Source organism: Punctularia strigosozonata, assembly GCF_000264995.1.
Source record: "Punctularia strigosozonata HHB-11173 SS5 unplaced genomic scaffold PUNSTscaffold_8, whole genome shotgun sequence".
NCBI lineage: Eukaryota > Fungi > Basidiomycota > Agaricomycetes > Corticiales > Punctulariaceae > Punctularia > Punctularia strigosozonata.
In genome coordinates, this window is record NW_006767440.1 from 1,221,127 (window position 1) to 1,240,133 (window position 19,007).

Consider the following 19,007-nt stretch of genomic DNA (forward strand, 5'->3'; position numbering starts at 1 on the left):
AAGCGTCGTCGTCGATCATACACGTAGTAGGGAGGTGCTGCCGAATACCCACTGCGGGTCGCAGTGCATGATGTTACCTTACGAGACGATGTCGCCCTCACCGGAAGATTTTGGACTGCGGAAGCCTGTCCGTCTCGTTCGGACGCCTGCACCACGAGCGACCTCAGAAACGAGTATCACCTGGGGGCGGTACACGAAGCACCAGAACGTGCTGCGCCGTGCAGCGGGCGCGCGCAGTCGTGCGCCTGCCAATCCAAAACTCCAGCGTTCGACGCATTTCCTCCTCGTCTAGACGAACTTCCTCCCACCAGCGCAGCGCCCTCGAATATCGGTCTGGTCATCCAAACTTCCAGCCTCGGCTAAGCGCGCCGCAGGCAGACTCACCGACTCAGTCGGGCCTCGGAGGAAATGCCGGGCGGGGGGGTAGGTGGATTGACGAGTGGTAGGTCTGCAGCTGGGTGGGTTTGCAGTTTGGTGACATGGATTGCTCGTAGAGGACCACAGCTTACCGCTATGCTGTCGGAATCTCCGCCTATGACATCGAGGTTTGGTGCGAAGTCGACGGCTGCGCGTGCGCAATAAATTGGGAACATCTCAGGTTGGGGCCAGGGGAACACACGCATAAGTGTACGGGTCGTGATTGGCTCTAGAGCTATTCAGACCTATATAGAGGCATAGCATAGATACTGTGCCCAATTGCTCGGGGAAGAGGACCTTATGGATGCGCAAGATGCAGAACCAGTACCATTAGGTAGTAAAGTAAGTAAGTAATACTATGTGGCCCATCGCAAACCCGCGTACCGGGCAAACTGAACGCGTCTGGTCGCGTCGCAACCCACGTGACACAAGGTGACACCGCGTTTCTCACACCGACGTCGACAACCAGACAACCATAAATTTGGATTCTTCTGAATCCATATGCGCTAGACGTATAGTGCATCGCGTTTCACTTCTGCATATGCAAGAATATCACACTCAGGACATTTCCTCGAAAACCAGCACGACCTTGAGAAAGAGCCAACAACAATGCCACGCGTCGCGATTCCACCCCGGCCTGTCTGATGGACGAAAGGTCCGAACAGAACCAGTCCGTGCCTGTAGGTGCAAGCGCTGAAGCTCAAGTATTAGGATCCGATTGGCATTTTGTAGCTACGACGCAACTTAATCCAGATGTGATGCAAGAATCTACAAGTGTTCTTCGTTGCTTCTCTGGTTGCAGCGTCTGATTGCCTTGGATTGGCCATATGCCTTCGAAACCTCGGGTTATTTTCGATCACGCGGATACTCCCTTCCGCTGTGCTCTGAAGGCTGCCGGCCCGCTTTGACTCTGGTGTGCGAGCACCGTAGGACGAGAAGGTGTAGGCGGAAGGCGGACGATGCTTGTTTTCAGCGCCAAGACTATTGCTATGTCCACGGGCTCTGTCACCAGGCGTAGCGGCCTTGATGAGGCGGCGCTTCCGAGGTGTAATACTTTTCCGAATGGACTATCTCTCGGTTGCTGTCACGGAAGAATCGTTCGGTGGCAAATCCGCGTTCCGCGTACAAAGGATCGAGCAACGGTCCATTGTGCGCCGGTTTAGCCACGCTGTGCGGTCTCGTTATCACGACGTGGTCCTCTCTCGTCTATGGCGTTGGTTTGTTTGGAGTCTTTGTGTCCTCCGCTTTCGGCTTCGGGGCCACTCAGTCCGGAGACTATCTGACCGTGGACACCAGTGGAGGTGAGTCCTGCGACTGGTAATCGAAGAACAAAACCATAAACACGACACTATTAGGGCTTGTGTTTACCGGTGCGCGGCACTGGATATCTGAATGTACTTATCCACGAGTCTCAAGTCACATCTTTCAGTGCACATGACGTGAACGCATGACCAGCGCGTCATGGATCCTCTGATCTCCAGCTACTCGCTTCAGCAATGGCGACATAACATCCCTGAAGTTCAATGGAGTGGAGGTATGCTGCCTTTTCCAGAGAAAGGCGAATGCTGCTGATATCCGTCTCGCAATTCAGGCACAGGACTCAAGCAAATTCAGTCAGATTGTACGCCAGCATTCCCTGACACCTCGCCAAATTGCTGTTGATGTCGGCCACAGAGCTCAGGACTAGGCAGCGCGTCTTGCTCCTGGGTGCGCACCGGCAACGACGACAATTACATCTTGATCACCTGTACCACAAGCACGTTAACGCAGTAAGTCGCTCGAGAGTTCGGCGCCTCCGATGATCTCATGTCTTCCTACAGATACTATGGTATGCGCACCACTATCGTCACTCAAAGATTGTGCCTCAGTCTTGACCCCTCTAGTCGCAAGGTACAAAGATCCAGCAGTTCATATGGCGACCTAGTATGTTGGCACATCTGGCCATGTATCGCATTGCTCTAATCATACATCCAGTACCACCGCGGAGCCCAGCGTTGGGGAACTTCGTTTCATTGCTCGCCTCAACAAGGATGTTTTGTACAGCGGATACACCGTCTCAGACGTCGAGGACGGCACTGCAATCGAAGGCAGCGATGTCTTCCTGGTCGATGGACAGACTCGGTCGAAGTGTTCGTTCAAATCGATTGCATTAACATTCACCCGAAACTGATATTGTGCACCGTTCGCAGTCTATTCATCCAGACAATTCATCGACGATAGCATCCATGGTGTCACCGGAAGTAGCATTGGTGCGCAATGCCTTGTCCTCTCATGATCCAGGACGGCTCGATATCGAACCACGCATAGGTGCCTACATGATCGTCACTACGACTGGATACGAATCGAGCTCCGGTGGACCATTCTTCCGGTAAACAGTCTTCTTAACGTGAACTCTCGAAATGATACTTACTGTCGAGCTCAACAGTGACATCGATAACCAAGGATGTGAGCCAGCATTGCTTTGCCTCCGCTGACAGCCACTTACGATGATCCCAATCAGCGTCTCAGCAGGAACTGTACTTCTGTAAGACGTCCATCTTCTATACGCGTTGACACGATGCTGACATCATTTTCTCGATGCAGATATGGTCAGCAGTGAAGCAGACATGTCATCTTCGTCGCTGACATGACGTATCACCAGAATTCTGGTCACACCCAGACGGAGTCGTACCGTCAAGGTCTCCACGGTCCTTATGCGCTCTGGGTACATACTGCCCCTCCGTTGATTCCTTGCGTGAAACTAATGGGCAAAACCAGTTCACGACGGGTTCGGCACCTTCGTCCTCTATCGGTGAGTTCGGCACCTTTGTTTCCAAGGTCCGTCTGAGCTCACCCGATTCCCGTTAGATACCACCTTCTGGGAAGCTTTGGGCATTTCCGGCTACGTCGCCAAGGCGGCACGCGGTTACGTGATCGGCAAAGCCATTGATGTCCCCTCTGCTTTCGCGAGCCTTGTCAGCGTCGGCTGGAGCAACTCGGAGGCACAATACTGGGCTCGTGCGGATTCGAGCACCCAGGACTTCTCCTCGCCTCCGATGAAGCCAGGAACTTTTACGATGACCTGTCAGTGTTCCCTGCCATACCTGCACGACGGCGTCTAACCCTTAATACATATATGCAGTGTACAAAACCGAGCTGGCTGTGGGATCACAGTCCGTATCTGTGTCTGCTGGTAGCACGACAACTTCCAACATCCACTCAACCGCCGATGTGAAATCTTTAGCGCCTATGATTTTTTTAAAGAAAAGTTATGAACCTGTGCATCGCTAGCCGACGCCGTCCAGCCCCATCTGGCAGATTGGCGACTTCGATGGTACCCCCAGAGGTTTCTTGAACGCAGAGTAAGTCCAATCGTAGACCAATCTGACGATTCTCTGATGATATTACACTACAGTATGATTGAGACAATGCAGTGAGTTGACACCATAGATGCATTAGCCGCTTGCCCTGACGTTCGGCCACCAGCCCATCGGACTCCCGTATGCATGATTGGTTGAGGACCTACACTGTCGGTCAACAGGATATCGGCTATTTCCCCATGGCCGTATTCAAGGTCGGTCATGGCGATTTCTCTGTTGGCGGGTCGGACGATTGACGACCTTGGTCCAGGACGTTGGGCCCGTCACGGTTCGCTTCGCTCTCGCATCTGGTCAAGGTGGGGCACGCACCTTGGTCATCGGCACGACGCTGGCCTTCGCTGGCGGTCGTCCTTCGGTGACCATCAATGGCTGGAGTGGTCCCGCCCCGGCGGCGCCCTCCCAGCCCGACAGCCGAGGTGTCACAAGAGGTACCTGGAGAGGCAACGTGAGTGACTAATGTACGCTCATGCGATGTCAATGTCTGACGCTTTCATGTAGAATATCCTCTACACCGTTAGCATTCGTGCGTATATCAGGCTTGCAGATGCATCGCCGGTATCAACTGAGACGATTACCAGCTTCTGGCACGCTTTACACCGGATCGACTGTGAACGTCCTGACGATCTACGCCATCTCGGGCTCATCTGGCACCGACTATTTGTACGTCCTTGCTACGCTTGCATCACCATAAACCTAACCCATCGAATGTTAGGTCACCCAACTTCGTTGTAGATGCTCTCGCTCTTTACTAGTTTAGTGCTTGCCGTTGTGTTTGGGACCCATTGTTAAGTACTTCCGTGACCTGTGTGAAAATGGCGGGTTTTCTCCTTGCGTTGTATGCCTGCTGCGAGGATTGGGTCTGCTAGCCTCATGGCGCGGAGCCAAGGCTCGATGATGTCACCGCGGTCAACTGCCGCCAAGACTCTCGAGCTGGGCCGGCCCGCTAAGTCTCGCTTGACCGGAGACTTCCTCGTACTTCCGGCGACACCTCCATCTCCACCAACACCGAAAGACCGCGGCTCGAGGTGGCGCGGTCGAGTTACTACATACAACCTATCCTATAATCCTACCACCATGGCTCCGTCCGGTCTGACGGTCAACAACGACTCACATCTTACGCGCTCGAAGCTCAGACGAGTCGCCCCTGAAATCGGTGGATCAGAAGGAGGTGCGTTTGGTCGATCCCACTGTCTTTCGTCGAGGACATCCGAGTGAATCAGGACGGGTGCTTGGTTGAATAGGTTTCATCGGCCTCGTCGTGGGTCTATGCCTTATAATCGTCATCTGCTGCGTCGTCGTCGTCGTCCTCCTCCGAAAACCAGAGCCCACGCCTGCCGACCGCGCCCGCCGCCGCCGACAAATGCAAGCACGACAATCTGCACAATCATCGTCCAACAGCTTTGTGGCCAAAATCCGCGCCGTGTTCTCCTCCCGGTCCGGCAATGGCCACGACGTTCCGTCTGGCGAGCGCGGGTTCAGCCTCGAGCGCGGGCGGAAGATCATCCGCGGGCTGAGCATGACTTCGACCGACCGCCGCGTGCGCGGCTGGCTGCAGGCGAGCGGGGATGACTGGGACGACGCGGACGAGGTCGCGCACTGGCGGGACGAGTCGCCGGGGCCGAACGCGAACCGGTGGTCGGGCAGCACCATCAGCGGGGACCACGCCGAGCTGCCGAAGGACATACAAGACGAATCGCGCTCGTCGTTCAGACACGGGGCCCACGACGACGATGACGACGAAACGGACGAGGAGGGGGAGAACCGCGTGGAGATGCACCCCGTGCGGCGGCCGTCTCCCGAGCTGCATATACGCCCGGCGGGCGCGGCGACGCCTGTGGTCGTCGCGCTGCACCATCCGACGCGGGATCGGCAGGGATCGGTCGCGGGGGAGAGGGGGATGACCCCTAGCACGGAGGGCCCGGGTCATTCGAGGGAGGGCAGCGCGGACACGGCCGGCAGCAGCAGTACCGTGCAAGTCGGGAGACCACGAACGAGGGACAGCACGATGAGCGGGATGACGAGCCCGACAGGCTCGATATGGACGTTCGAGCGGGGGACGAAGTTCAAGGAAAACATCTGATTGCGCGGGATTTCGGTGTGGTATGTATGGACTGTGGTGTGGGACCTGAATGACCTGGTCGACTGTTGACGTTTGGGGCTGGTTCTTGCTCGTGTTCCACAATTGTATTCATTATCATCTCACCTCTGCTCTTCGTGTATCGGCTAGTGCTTGTGTAGCTGGTATGCGTGGTGTACTAGTAGTATGCGACAACGGACGGTCTGGAGCCCGTCCATGACTTATTCGATCCTCAGAAACGATACGACGCGCAATGATCGTAAATGGAATCTGTCTTGATACATTTGCCGGCCAAATACTACATCTCTGTAAAGGTAAACCACCAGGGCGCACTAAGATCGAGACCGAGAACGGCCAGATATACCCCATACCATAACTACCGATGGAGATAAGCTAAAACGAGCGACGATGAGGGTACCAGTATTGGAGCAAACGATACAGATGGATGTGATTGATGCCTGGATATTCAGCAGTGTATGGATGGGAGTAGAGGAAGGAGAAGGAAGCGTGCATGCAACTGTGGATGCATCGGGCAGGCCGGTCGACGGCCGACGCACGAGCGAAGGTGGACCAAGCGAAGGCCCGTCGAGGGCGGCAGGTGTATAGAGAAAATGCGAAGCGCGCAGATGTGGTGAGTCTAGTTGTAGACGGCGATGTAGTTGATCTTCCACTTGGCGACTAAGGGAACGACACAGATTAGCCTTCTTGGGCACTTGTAGATAGAGCATGACGGTTGTGGAACTCACAATTGAAGTTGGCGCCGTTGGCGACGGCCTCGACGCAGGTACCGGGGCATCCCGAGTTGGCGTAGTCGGGGCCGGCCCAGTCGCCGCAGATGTCGGTGTTGAGCACGAGGGTGTGCTCGTAAAAGTGCGAGGCGATGTCGCAGCTCGACGAGCTGAACAACGCCGACGGGCTCGGCCAGGTGCTCGGGTCGGGCGTGCCGGCGGTGATGTCCGCGGGGATCTCGGCGCGGGTGAAGTGCCAGATCGCGATGCCGGTCGAGTCCCAGAGGTGGGCGAAGACGCCGCCGTAGGCCATGTTGAACCCGTGGCCGAAGGAGGTCGAACCCGCGTCCTGGATCGCGCAGCCGGCGTTGTTCCCGTCGGAGGACGCGCATTGCGTGCCGAGGACGTTGCCGGTGAAGGGCTCGGTCGCGTTGGCGGAGGAGGAGGCGAGCGCGGAGGGCGTCTTGTCGAGCGTGCAGCCGGCGCCGGAGTGGAGGGTGTATTGGTTCTGCTTGTTGGTGTTCACGCCCTCGATCACGTCGATTTCGCCGGCGGCGGGCCAGTTGGGGCCGACGCTCCACCTGCGTGGGACGGGGGTTCGTGAGTTGGGGATGCGAAGAGGGGAGGAGGAGGGTAGGGCTCACCATGCGGGCCAGACGCCGCAGCCATGAGGCATCGCGAAGAAGTCGGCGATGAAAAGGCCGCTGCTGTAGCTCTTCTGGCTCTGGAGGCGGACCCTGCGTGGAGATGAGATGTCGGCTGAGAGATACCTGCAAGATAGACTTACGACTTGCGCTGGCCGCCGGCGGCAACCGTGCTCTTGGTGTCGACGTCCACGGACACAGTGCCGTCGCTCTGAACGTAGGCGAGGCCTTCGGACATGGCGGTATTCTTGTCGACATATTGAACGTTGCCGTGCGTGGGGTCAGCGCCGGTGTAAAAGTCCCAGCCGCTGCAAGGCACGGGTTCGCGTCAATATCCATGATGAAAGGCACGCCGATCACCAATGGCTGCTCACTCGAAGAAGTTGTCGCCCTGCCACTTGTCCGTGAGGTTGTAGGTCTTGGAGCGGATGTTGAAATTCCGTGCACGGTGCCTCCTCTGTTTGGAAGAGCCCTCGTGGGGGTTGCCTGCGAGCGCCGCGAGGGGCAGGGCTGCGAGAACGAACGCCGTAAGACCGTGCATCGCGCGTGAAGTTGTGGGGAGGCTCGTCGGGATCGTGAAGCGGAAGAAGGGAGACGGAGTGAGGCCGGAGAGCGGGCGAAAGGAGGGAGGGGAAAGTTTGTAGATGGCTCTGCATGTTGCGGCAGCCGTTCCTTTTATACAGCATGCGGTGGTTGGACCGAAGCGCGTTGCGTGGCCGGAGTAGGAAGCCAGGGCGTGGACCGTCCAAATTTAGTCGCGTATTGTCCGCTTCCCTCATTGTTTGTCTACCCCACCTTCCGCACACCACAAAGCCACGAAGACATGGACAGTAACAACGTTGCGTTGAAAGAAACAACGAAGCTCAGCTAGCTCGCCTGCCTCTGCATGTTGGCCACCCTCTGCTCAGTCCCAGTCGTCCCCCGGCCACATCAATATCAGCTCCATCGCCGGGTCCGGCAAAAAGTCTGCTGCGTAGCGACGGACCCCCGGCAGGTGGACCCAGACCTCGCTCCGATCAGGAATCAATGGAGATCAGGGACGCCAGCGATGCCCAACTGAGCTCGACTTCAGTAGTGAGAGCGACATAGATAGGACGGCGAACGACTGCCATCTCATCAGTACTGTCGCATATGGACAGTCGGGCCTTAGCATGCTCGATGGGTTGCGCGTTTACTGATGCATGATTCAAGTCATAAAAATACTCTGGTGAATCTGGATGTAACCATGTCTCCCCGGCAGCATCTTGGGCCGCCGAATTGCCTGCAACTCATAAGGCGGCAAGCAATTCATATGCATCAACGGCAGAGGCCGAGAAGCCGCCCTGACGGCGATACATAGGGCTCTACGGAACCCTGATGCTGAGTACATGGAAATATGAAGGAAAAGGAAACCCAGCTGCATTAATGACTCCCACATTGAAACCACACGCGGAAAGGGCTTCGAGCATCAGCTCAAGGCGCGTCAACACTTGCCAAAGATAACGACGGATAAAGCGTTATAGACGGTTACATCCTTCATTTGGCCCAACGCCCGCATCAGGCCTGTTCATCTGCCGAATATTGCACATGAGGCGCGCTTGAGGAGTTGGAACGATCAACGAAAGCTACATACCTCGGACTTTCAAGCCTCAAGTGTGGGATAAGTACTGTCGATGACATGCAATACTGCGGCTAATACCTCACAAAGACGGGCTTTGACTCGATGTTGTTCGCGCGGGTATGTCAGAGCATAACGCAGGGCACCAAAACTGGCCCTCGGAATAGCGGCTGCATGGTCGGTGCCGATTCACAATCGTGCGCCTGAAAAAGTCGGGCAGGGCTCAGAGTACGCCGAGTTTCAATAACACAGAGGAACGGTTAAATGACAGTTGCCGAGGAAGCCCGTGAAAGCCGGTTTGGTTGAGCGAAGGCCAGGGTTCTCTATCGAGAGTGGCTGGCACAAGTACGAGCAAGAACAACGCCGATATTGTGAGCCGGCATGATCTCCTGTTGAGGGGGCTGTGTAGGCCGTCGACGCGCCATGGGCCATGGTGACGACCGCACGCATGCACATGCTCTTGGCATTATTGTGTTGAGCCAGATCACGTTTCTGTGGAGGTTTGGGCTGCAAACGTCGAGCAAAGCGCCGTGAATGTACGGCCCAGAGACGGCGCCTTGCTCGTGATCGTCGGGCAAGACGTGCAAGCTGTGGGTTCACATACATGATACAATTTGTGCCCCACTTCTCCGGTAAGCGGACGCTGTGAAGGAGTACCCTACATAAGCGGGCAGTTTTCCTGGAGAAGCCGCGACGGTGGAGCGCTGTTGTCGATAGGCTTGGCAAGTGCAGGATCAGTTGACGTTGCGACTCTGCCTCTTTGCATGCAGTGAAAATGTTGGTGTCTTGCTCTACCTTTTGTGGCATGCTCGCTCGACTGAAACATGGCCAGCCGCTGCGAAATGATCGACATTGGACTGCACAATGGTTCAGAGACCGTGGCTACGCAAAGATAAAAAGGGAAGATGTCGAAGGACGCGCGCGCCCTAGTGTTGTCGACGAGCGAGTTCGAGCGAGTTCGAGTGGCGCCACTCGTCGAAACTCGCAACTTCGAGCTGAGTCGAGTTGGCTCGACGAGTGGTCGGATTCAATAGACATTTATAGCTAAGTACTGTATGCAATCTAATACTCGTCGCAGTAGAACAATGCTACGTATGAGATGATTCCGTGCTGTCTGCGAGTAAGAATCGCAGTTCGTCAGCTCCCTCAGGGCCCACATTTCGTAGCTCGTTGTAAGCATATTCAGTCAGAGGGCCTTCTATAGCATAGTCCTCGGGACGGGCAACAAAATCTTCTGTGAAGGAGAGGGACTCCCGGCGGTAGTAGCTCTTGAGGAACTGCAGGACTTCCATCAGTTCGGGAGAGAGACGATTGCGGCGAAGGGTGTCAGTTTCTTTGGCGGATGAGAAGAATCTCTCGCAGCTGACTGATGATGCCTGTGCGGGTAGAATATCGAGTGCGATGCGATACAGGAGGGGGTACTCGTATCGTTTGGTCTACAAGCTGAGAGGTGAGTGATGATGAACATGAAGAGCAAATTCGCGGCATACCTGCCAATACCACAGCAAATCCAGTCCATCCTCGATGCCGTTCTCTATGACTGGCTCGGCACAATATCTATCGAGCTCTGCGAGTGCTTGAAGACGGTCGTCCGCGTCGTGTGTCCGTTGTGCCGGGTCACAATCACAAGAGACTTGCATCGGGCCAGGAGAGAGACAGGTTGCGTCGAAGAGCGGTAGAATACAATGCAAACGAGTAAATTCCTCATTATAAGTGACGACAGCGGTGGAGCGACATGAAACGAATGTACAAGCGACGCTATAGCGGTCGGATTTTCGTTCAACGCGCCGAGACGCGACGAGATCAGACGGTGTCGCGCTGGGACCCATCACGTGCTCGCGAGCAGCCGCTGACACAGCAAGGTGCTCCAACTCGGAGCCCCAACTCGAAAAGTCAATCGATTGGACTCGATTTTCGAGTTTTTGACGAGTTTACGTCCGAGTCGAGCGAGTTTCGAGTTTGACTCGACTCGAACGACAACACTAGCGCGCCCTCCCCCATCACGGTGGAAACCCCCGTTTTCCCACGATTACGATTACTTGTAGGCACAGGCGGCCTCCGGCTCTTTACCCTCCCCTTCACGCCTTCCGCACCTCCCTCCCCTTCTCCGCCGATCCGACTTGTTTACGTTGTTCCTTGTGTACTGTCCTGTCTTAAACAGCTTTTTTCAAGGTACGAACTTCGTTTATCCACTTTACAACACGCGTCTCACTCTAAGTTTCATACTCGAACCACAGGAATCCACTCTCGTTTAACAGGAAATCGCCACTATGTACGCTCTCAAGGCACTCGTCTTCCTCGCATCCCTCCTGGTCTTTGTCGAGGCCGGTGAACACCGGGTCAACCGCGGCGCGCACCGTCGCCACCACGCGCGCGGCGCGGGTGTCAACCGTCGCAGCACATGTCCCAAGCGCACCGTCTCATCCTCGGCTGTCTCCGCCACCGCCGCCTCCGCCTCGGTGGTAGCCTCCAGCACCCACGTCTCGAGCAGCGCGGTCGCGAGCTCGTCCAAGGCCGCGAGCACGAAGGCCGCTACAAGCAGCGCTGTTTCCTCTTCCAGCAGCCATGCGTCCTCCACCGCCACCAAGTCGTCGTCCTCGGAGAAGGCGTCGGCGACCTCCAACAGCCTGTCATCCTCCCTCCTCACCGCCCTGTTCCCCGTGGACACCGTCACCTCCTGGACCACTTCCTCGTCGTCCAAGGACGCGCTCACGCTCTCGGACTCGACGCTCAAGCCGTTCAAGGTGCTCAGCGCGCTGAGTCACAAATACGTCCAGCAGGACGGTAAGACGGCGATGCACGCTCACTACCCGAAGGGCTCGTTCAACTTCCAGCACACCCCCCTCGGCGGCATCTCGTTCTACGCTCCCGGCCCGGACAGCCTCGACATCACCACCGCCAAGGAGCTCACCTTCGGCTACTCGGTCTTCTTCGACAGCGACTTCGACTTCAACAAGGGCGGTAAACTTCCCGGTATCTACGGCGGCAACAGCGCGGACAAGGCCATCTCTTGCTCCGGTGGCCGGCGGGACGACGCCTGCTTCAGGTAAGCTGGACCGTCGGCTCCCCCACATACACACCGATGTCTCACAACTGCTCTTTATCAGTGCTCGTCTCATGTGGCGCACGGACGGCGCGGGTGAGATGTATACCTACCTCCCGCCCTCGTACAGCGCCAACGACAACGTCTGCAACGTCGCTCCGTTCTCCGAGTGCAACCCGACCTATGGCGCCTCGGTCGGCCGTGGCTCCTTCAAGTTCAACAAGGGCGACTGGACGACCGTCTCCGAGCGCATCAAGCTCAACGACGTCGGCAAGGAGAACGGCGAGCTCGAGCTCTTCGTCGGCGGCAAGAGCGTTCTCTCTGCCACCGGCCTCGTCCTCCGTGACTCGTCGGCGGGCGTCATGAGGGGTATCCAGATGCAGACTTTCTTCGGAGGTACGTTGGAACTCATGTTTATCGTGCGATCTTCTTGCGGTATTAATAGGTGCTCCCATCAGGTTCGGACAGCTCTTGGGCGTCTCCCAAGGACCAGGACGTGTACTTTGCAGACTTCTCGATGGCCATCACCGAGAAGCTCTGAGGCATCTCCGGTTTCACGAGCATACGACACGGACCGACGTTCTCGACTCTTCACCGGCTCCAACCTCTCTCGTTGGCCGCCCGTTCTCGCTCTTCCAATAGCACCACACTCGCTCAACAACACCGCAACATATCAACGCATCTTTCATCAATGTGTATATATCCCCTCTGCATTTACCGGTTCCAATCTCACGATGAGAATAACGGGTTGTGATCATCTTATTTCATACTTTAATGCTGCGACGTCCACTCGGCCATCGGACGGGTCCTGTGCATGGGACGTCAGGGACTGCGGGTCGGCGCGATGGAGTCACGCTGCTTGGTCCTTCTAGCATATAGCCTTATAGATGTACTCGATGTCTCTATAGGCCACCAGTCGATCTGGAATATCATTGCCTTGAACCATGGTCTGACGGTGCGAGTTGTCCCATCAGCGGTTGAACGAGTGGATATCTGCATTCAAGTCCTCCGCCATGTCGCCTCAGACGCGGTCATCTGCATGAGTCATTGACGATGACCTTGCTATCGTTGTCATTTACCTCCGGTTTCCATGGGGGTTTTTTTTTTTTCATCAACGTCATAAATGCAGCTCGATTTATTCTCCGCGGGAGGCAATCAACACGAATTAAGCAGCAGAAGTACATTTACGGCAGACATAGATCCTCTTGTTCTTTATTTGTGGTGTGCACGACACGTCAGAGTCGATACTCTGTTTACTTCTTGCCAAAGATGGTGGCGACCGTCGTGCCTTGAAAGCTACAGTGGCATTCGTGAACGAGCCAACATCAATTCCGATGAACGTACCCGATGAAAGCTGGACCCGGGTCGTTGAAAACTCTACTCGCCAAATAAAAAAAAGTAATTGAATGTCTCCGCAGAGAACGAATGCAATAAGCACTGACACGTAGCCGCGATTACCAGGAATTCCGAGCGTCTTTTGAAAATGTTCAAATATGATCTTGCTGTACTTCTCGTTGAGCTCCGGATTGATGTTGTTCAAATCCGTCTTCCGTCAAGTCAACATAGGCAGTAGGATCGTGCCGGCCATTATCAGCACTCACGATGTTGAGAACGAACGCGGGATCAAACGTGCCCCCGAACGAAAGGTTCTTGTCGTAGTTGTAGCTGACCGAGATGTACAGCTCGGGCTTCCCCAGGAATTCGGCGGCAAGCTATGAATCGTAAGGGCCATCGGATTAAGCAAATATAGCGTTAGACCACACCCTTGAGACATCCTTGACCCATGCTTGGACATCGGGCACCTATCCATGAGTATACGCCATCAGACAAGATCACAACGGTCGAAGTCAAGCCAATGAGGAGTCGCTGCTTGGTCGCCTCGAAAGGATCCAAGCCGGGCCGTATACTGGCACACACCTTCACATTCGTCTGCAGAGCGAGACTGGGCATTGCGGAAAGGCGGAGCTTGTGTTACAAAGAGTTCGATGAACGAACGAATGCTTGACCGCCGACTCGATGATGGTTTATATGCAATCGGAAGGCCAACCGGTAGACGCCACGAGAGCATACATCAGTCAGCACAGGTATATGTGCAAGAGGTTCGGGCGAACGCGGATTCTCTCTCATCTGCGTCAGCTGTCGCAGCCCGTATACAAGCCGAGGCCGGCGACGGTAGAAAATCAGAGAGCATGACTGAGCTATGTGACCATTTGACCTCCAGATATCATTTTCATGTTGATTGGAGTCGAGCGCCGCGCGCTGGAAGCACTGATATACGCATCGCCGGAGCAAGTATTGGGCACCGGAACGCTTCTGCTGAGTCACTTGGTGCCGAAATGACCGTCGCGGTTATTGTAACCAGACGGCACATTGGAGAGCCAGAGCTAGCAATCTTATAGCTAAGTGCCGTTTCCGAGTGAAGAAGCGCTTGTATCGGCAGCCGCGGTGATTCAAAATTTGGGACGGGATTCGGCCTTCGTGGAGGTAGCATACACAGAGAGCAAGGAATCGTGTAGACCGTGCAAGCCACGGTGATGTTGGTGACTGAAGGGCCGCGAGCGACGGTAGATCCGGCGCGTCGGGAGGCGTACAGCTCTGCTTTTTGCAATTTGAATTTGCGACAAGTATCGAGAGTAGTTTCGTGCTCCTTAGCGATTATATTTTGAGCATATACATACTCGGGGTCTTAACATCCAAAAATCCGTACAAAAAAAGTACATACAACATAACACAAGGCAAGACAGCAAACGGAATAGCGATTTGAGAGAAGACGTATATGCGGAGATTGCAAATATTGACGGTCAATTAGATGGGATAAGGGGGATGATTGCAGTACGTATGGGACCAGATTGCCGATAGTGTACCGAGGCCAGGAGAGTATATTGAGGCCAGGAGAGAAAGGGATTTTCAGTCAGGCCCTCGGCTCCTGGACCTCGAGTGCCTCGAAAGCACAGAGCGCGGACGAGACCGGGCCTCCGCCTCAAGCTGCTCCTGGTTCCGGATCTCCTCCTCGGTCAGCGCGTACATCTTCTTGCACGTCAACACGAACGTGCACGACAGCCCCGCCGCGTGCTCGCGCACGTACCGGTCGTTCTCTTCCAGCCCGCCCCACATCGTCTCCCGGCACAGCCAATCAAGCCTGCGCATCCCCGCACCGAGGCGCCCGCCGGGAACGCCGTGCGCCGTCGAGCGATTGAAGTGGTAGGCCTCGTTCATCATCTTGCTCCGCTGTTTGCCCGCGTGCGCATACTCCTCCTTCCGGACGAGCTCGTGCAGGAACTTGTCGAGCTGCTGGATGACGTCCCCGCAGGTAACGCCGATCCCGCGGTCCTCGGCCCGGACGTCGACCGTCCACGGGAAGGAGGGCGAGATGATCCGGAGGTGGGTGACGCGCGGGAAGGTCGCGGGTTCGTCGCGCCCGACCATCCATGAGCGGTGCGGAGGGTCGGAGGAGCGCTGGCAGAAGGATTCGGGGAAGAGCATGCACCATTTGAGGTAGGGCGGGTCTTTGTCCGGGGAGTGATTGTCTGCGGGCGCTTGCAGGAGCGGGTTCAGCTCCAAGTGGGCTCTGACCACCTTGGCCACGAAAGGTTCAAGTACAGGTCCATCTACGCCCCATTGTCAGTGCAGGCTTGTTTGCTGATCGAGAATATACACACAGTTCGGTCCCGGAGTAAAGCGCGGTACCCTATCGCCGGATTCCTTGTGAGGTCCGAAAGAGCTCTTCCGGCTGCGAGTCATGGGAGGCGCCATCGGCTGATTAGGTACGCCTGGGCTCGCAAGCAGCATCCCGCCCATGCCCCATCCAGGTGTCGCTGCTGCCATAGCTGCTGCCTGAGCTTGTGCCTGCGCTTGTGCCGTCGCCCCGGGCCATCCAGCAGGCGCTACCTGTGGCCAACCGCCCATCCCAGCCATGGGCATGGTACCCATCATGGGTGTTACGAACGCTGTCGAGGCTGCGGGAGTGGGCCAACCTGAGGGAGCACCACCACCATGCAGTGCGGCGTGAGGCGCTGCAGGGGTACGTCCCGCTAGACGCTGCGCCTGCTCAAAGCCGATCCAATCATTTGACAAACCCGTATGAGGGTCGACTTGGTGCGTAGACCCTGGGGCGCCAGCGGGGGGCAAAGCCACTGGAGGTATGAAGTAGGACTGCGGGATGCCACCCGCAGGTGCGGCGGGCGTGAAGTGTTGAGCGCCCGGAAAGACGCCGGGCATCATGGGAACAACAAGTCCTTGCGGTGTCGGGTATCCCATCGGGAAGTTGCCCATGTTGGTCATGTCGATGGTGGGCCAGCCCGGGCGCTCGCCAGGCTGTGGAGGGCGATCAACGAGGGGCGGAGGCGAAAGCTGGTTGGAGACGCTCGCGGGGGAGAACCCGGGTTGCGGTGGGATAAATGGTGTGACTGGGGTCGACATGATGACGACGGGAGCACAAATAGGATGCTATGCGCTACGGGTATGGGAGGATTCCTGAATGGATATCATGGTGTAAAGCTGTGTTTCGGTGCCGCAAGCAGTTCGGAGGACTCACTTGGCTGGATGTTCGTGCCCAACGTTTATATATCGAGCGAGCGCAGAGATCGTCTTGCAGGATGATCAGAGCCGCGGTCGTTTTGAGGCCCGAGAGTAAAGCAGTCGATCGTCGAGTCAAGTATATCGTGAGACGTCAGTCCTTGCGTTTTAATAGATGCTGGATCCGCGATGCTTTCAAGATACTTTTCGGGTTGTCGTCAAAGTCGTTCGCGCAGGACAGGAAGACGGACGGAACGCCGTCCCCGTCACTGCAACCAGAGGGGAAAGAGACAAGAGAGGATGGGCGCTAGATGTCGCAAGAACCACTTGCGACCGAGACAAGCGGTCGCTACACGTGTTGGGCTGTAACGCCGTTTGCCCTCTACCCATCTTATCTTGGTCGACATCTTCACCGCAGCTACGAATCTCATGTTCTCTGCTATATTCGCTCCAGGGCACACTCCAGGGAATATCGCCGCAATCAACACAGTCTTGGCCCCAAATATGCGGTAGCGGAGGCACATGGTGTACTCTGTGGTTCCTGCGGTTCACCGAAGCCCTGCGATGAAGGTTTAAACCACATGCCGTACGCGTTGCAGGCAATCCTCAACCCGCACCAGGTCCTTCTCTGGCTTCGTATACTTCGGTACCTTTCATTGTGAGACCATCTACTGAATCAATTATGGCGCTTTCAACACATCGCGAACCATCGCATCAATTTGCCAGAACGTCGATGCTGTCGCAGCTCCGGACGACGCGCCCTGCTTTGGTGAAATGCATTGCTGGGATATTTCAAACAACTACATTGAAGTCTTACGCAAATTTCATCGAAACTTCTGAGAAGGTCAACAGGCCGGGTATACTCTTCGTGCATAACGGAAGTTGCATACGGGCATGGGCTAGCCGCTCGCCTCCGCCATATCATATGGATTAGGTTCCTGTTTGGTGTTTCTGTAATACTTATACTTATGTATCGTAGCCCATTACCCACTTGCAGCTCATTATTACGGCGCTCCCTACAACACGTGCGTGTTTGTAGAGCACTCCTTCCCTTCACCATGAGCTCGATCGCAGCCCAAGAAAGCCGCTGATGAATGACGTGAACGAGCTGGTTTGACTCTGACGGAAGACCGGCGGTACGCGAAGAAGAATCCTGGGGGTCTTTGCCAGCCACGGTGACTCAATCGGTTCCCAAGTCCGGGGACACTGGTATCATGTATGGTCCACCTACTTCTGCCGCTGTTCATGGTCATACCTCGCCACGCCTGACAATCACCGGCCAGGGGATGATTATTCTTCCTCAAATGTGTATGCGGCCCGCTGGCCGCGCGCGTTGCGCTTCTCCATGATCATATGCTCGTTCGTGCTGTCGCACGATGGGGTATGACACTCCGCACTATCGTTATGCTCGTTTCGGTTGGCTCATATATGGGCAGCGTAGAGGGCGAGGACCATGAGATGCATTCTTCGCGATGGCGCCAAGATCTGCTGTCGCACTGGTCTCTCTCTCGTTCTTCTGGCTGTCGCGCCAAGTTCTCGCCTCACCGTCGCCCTCTTCTTCTAGTAGTCTCCCATTCATCGGCCATGACATCAGCTCGTTGATCATGCTGGAGGAGGAGCAGAGGTATGATTACTCATCTTGACCTCCTGTATTGCCTGCCCTTGTACTAACCTCGCGCATTTCCAGTGTTCAATATGTCAATCTCGCAGGAGAAATCCAGCCTCTCGAATATATCCTGGCCGCAGGAGGAGCGAACGCGGCTCGCATGCGCATTTGGGTCGATCCCGTCGAGGGCGTCTACAACCTCACCTACAACTTGAACCTCGCCTCCAGAGTGGAGAAGGCCGATATGAAGGTCTACCTTGACTTCCATTACAGCGATACGTGGGCGGATCCTCAACGTGAGCGGATGGCCATGTTCTACGTATGGATGATCTGACAAATCTTCATAAGACCAGATCAAGCCTGCAGCATGGGCAAACTTGTCCTTCCCTTCGCTTGTAGCACAGATTGGACGATATACGCGCGATACTATTGCTGCATTCCGCTCAAGTAACATACGGTTGGACCTCGTGGAACTGGGGAATGAAATACGGAATGGTCTGTTATGGCCCGACGGAGAAACTCCCAATTACCCAAACATCGCCAAACTGCTGAAGTCCGCGTCTGAAGGTGCCAGAGCCGTCAAGTCCACGTCCAGATGGCAAGCACCGATTATTGGGATCCACATGTTAGTTTGTGCTGTGGTCTGACGCCTTGATGACATCAACTTGACCACGATATTGTATGGATAGAGACGACGGATACTCGTGGCAGGTGCAGCAGACATTCTATGACTCCGTGCTCGAGACTGGACTCTTTGGTCTCGGTGACTTCGACGCGCAACTCGTCTCTTATTACCCCTTCTACAACGAAAGCGCTTCCCTCCAAAATCTAGCTCTCACCACTACCAATATGGCGCATCGATATGCTAAGCCAATCATCGTGGCGGAGACTGACTGGCCAGTGAAGTGCAGTAAGTTATATGTCAATCCTTCTCTCCAACCCGTGTGATCGGTGCTAACATATCATACACAATCAGCGAACATGACTCAATTTCCCTTCCCACCATCCACCGCAAACATTC

At 55.6% G+C, this 19,007-nt stretch overlaps 8 protein-coding genes across 8 annotated transcripts; 4 read left to right on the forward strand and 4 right to left on the reverse strand.

Moving 5' to 3' along the window:
* Window positions 1-1,909: 1,909 nt before the first annotated feature.
* Window positions 1,910-4,528, forward strand: PUNSTDRAFT_69589 (polysaccharide lyase family 4 protein; the record flags this gene model as incomplete). The annotated part of the gene is made up of 21 exons (XM_007384994.1): window positions 1,910-1,951; window positions 2,009-2,038; window positions 2,092-2,186; window positions 2,238-2,245; window positions 2,301-2,340; window positions 2,392-2,546; window positions 2,607-2,666; window positions 2,725-2,785; window positions 2,843-2,862; window positions 2,918-2,948; window positions 3,022-3,121; window positions 3,175-3,208; window positions 3,265-3,480; window positions 3,539-3,627; window positions 3,688-3,758; window positions 3,812-3,829; window positions 3,883-3,970; window positions 4,027-4,221; window positions 4,275-4,299; window positions 4,355-4,436; window positions 4,489-4,528. Coding segments are annotated over 21 exons (1,500 nt in total), but the record flags the coding sequence as incomplete, so codon positions are not given.
* A 118-nt stretch (window positions 4,529-4,646) lies between these two features.
* PUNSTDRAFT_144431 (uncharacterized protein) lies at window positions 4,647-6,088 on the forward strand (the record flags this gene model as incomplete). Its single annotated transcript, XM_007384995.1, has 2 exons — window positions 4,647-4,944; window positions 5,018-6,088. 2 exons carry the CDS (start codon window positions 4,647-4,649, stop codon window positions 5,854-5,856), a joined length of 1,137 nt encoding a protein of 378 aa, XP_007385057.1. The 3' UTR covers window positions 5,857-6,088.
* Window positions 6,089-6,111: 23 nt separating this feature from the next.
* PUNSTDRAFT_104113 (glycoside hydrolase family 16 protein) lies at window positions 6,112-7,857 on the reverse strand. Its single transcript, XM_007384996.1, has 5 exons — window positions 7,600-7,857; window positions 7,369-7,533; window positions 7,226-7,318; window positions 6,600-7,162; window positions 6,112-6,531 (listed from the first exon to the last, which is right to left on the reverse strand). Exons 1-5 carry the CDS (start codon window positions 7,764-7,766, stop codon window positions 6,491-6,493), a joined length of 1,029 nt encoding a protein of 342 aa, XP_007385058.1. The 5' UTR covers window positions 7,767-7,857; the 3' UTR covers window positions 6,112-6,490.
* A 2,053-nt stretch (window positions 7,858-9,910) lies between these two features.
* On the reverse strand, window positions 9,911-10,462 carry PUNSTDRAFT_135474 (hATC-domain-containing protein; the record flags this gene model as incomplete). Its single annotated transcript, XM_007384997.1, has 2 exons — window positions 9,911-10,258; window positions 10,313-10,462. The coding sequence occupies 2 exons, from the start codon at window positions 10,460-10,462 to the stop codon at window positions 9,911-9,913; spliced, it is 498 nt and encodes a 165-aa protein (XP_007385059.1).
* Window positions 10,463-10,777: 315 nt separating this feature from the next.
* Window positions 10,778-12,808, forward strand: PUNSTDRAFT_88685 (uncharacterized protein). Its single transcript, XM_007384998.1, has 4 exons — window positions 10,778-10,994; window positions 11,060-11,868; window positions 11,930-12,261; window positions 12,324-12,808. The coding sequence occupies exons 2-4, from the start codon at window positions 11,093-11,095 to the stop codon at window positions 12,404-12,406; spliced, it is 1,191 nt and encodes a 396-aa protein (XP_007385060.1). The 5' UTR covers window positions 10,778-10,994; window positions 11,060-11,092; the 3' UTR covers window positions 12,407-12,808.
* A 310-nt stretch (window positions 12,809-13,118) lies between these two features.
* Window positions 13,119-13,577, reverse strand: PUNSTDRAFT_69339 (Tautomerase/MIF; the record flags this gene model as incomplete). Its single annotated transcript, XM_007384999.1, has 4 exons — window positions 13,119-13,161; window positions 13,210-13,242; window positions 13,308-13,411; window positions 13,467-13,577. Coding segments are annotated over 4 exons (291 nt in total), but the record flags the coding sequence as incomplete, so codon positions are not given.
* Window positions 13,578-14,508: 931 nt separating this feature from the next.
* PUNSTDRAFT_121126 (uncharacterized protein) lies at window positions 14,509-16,682 on the reverse strand. Its single transcript, XM_007385000.1, has 3 exons — window positions 16,400-16,682; window positions 15,525-16,338; window positions 14,509-15,473 (listed from the first exon to the last, which is right to left on the reverse strand). Exons 2-3 carry the CDS (start codon window positions 16,282-16,284, stop codon window positions 14,773-14,775), a joined length of 1,461 nt encoding a protein of 486 aa, XP_007385062.1. The 5' UTR covers window positions 16,285-16,338; window positions 16,400-16,682; the 3' UTR covers window positions 14,509-14,772.
* Window positions 16,683-17,578: 896 nt separating this feature from the next.
* PUNSTDRAFT_126790 (glycosyl hydrolase 53) lies at window positions 17,579-18,994 on the forward strand (the record flags this gene model as incomplete). The annotated part of the gene is made up of 6 exons (XM_007385001.1): window positions 17,579-17,761; window positions 17,817-18,004; window positions 18,068-18,282; window positions 18,335-18,611; window positions 18,676-18,896; window positions 18,963-18,994. Coding segments are annotated over exons 2-6 (897 nt in total), but the record flags the coding sequence as incomplete, so codon positions are not given.
* Between the last annotated feature and the right edge of the window lie 13 nt (window positions 18,995-19,007).

Excerpts from the sequence above, each read along its gene's own strand:
- PUNSTDRAFT_88685 (XM_007384998.1), top strand. The coding sequence starts at position 11,093 with ATGTACGCTCTCAAGGCACTCGTCTTCCTCGCATCCCTCCTGGTCTTT. Across the intron at positions 11,869-11,929 it reads CGGGACGACGCCTGCTTCAG|TGCTCGTCTCATGTGGCGCA; the intron begins GTAAGCTGGACC and ends GCTCTTTATCAG. Across the intron at positions 12,262-12,323 it reads GATGCAGACTTTCTTCGGAG|GTTCGGACAGCTCTTGGGCG; the intron begins GTACGTTGGAAC and ends TGCTCCCATCAG.
- PUNSTDRAFT_104113 (XM_007384996.1), bottom strand. The coding sequence starts at position 7,766 with ATGCACGGTCTTACGGCGTTCGTTCTCGCAGCCCTGCCCCTCGCGGCG. Across the intron at positions 7,534-7,599 it reads CAGGGCGACAACTTCTTCGA|CGGCTGGGACTTTTACACCG; the intron begins GTGAGCAGCCAT and ends CGTGCCTTGCAG. Across the intron at positions 7,163-7,225 it reads TGCGGCGTCTGGCCCGCATG|GTGGAGCGTCGGCCCCAACT; the intron begins GTGAGCCCTACC and ends CGTCCCACGCAG.
- PUNSTDRAFT_121126 (XM_007385000.1), bottom strand. The coding sequence starts at position 16,284 with ATGTCGACCCCAGTCACACCATTTATCCCACCGCAACCCGGGTTCTCC. Across the intron at positions 15,474-15,524 it reads CTTTACTCCGGGACCGAACT|ATGGACCTGTACTTGAACCT; the intron begins GTGTGTATATTC and ends AATGGGGCGTAG.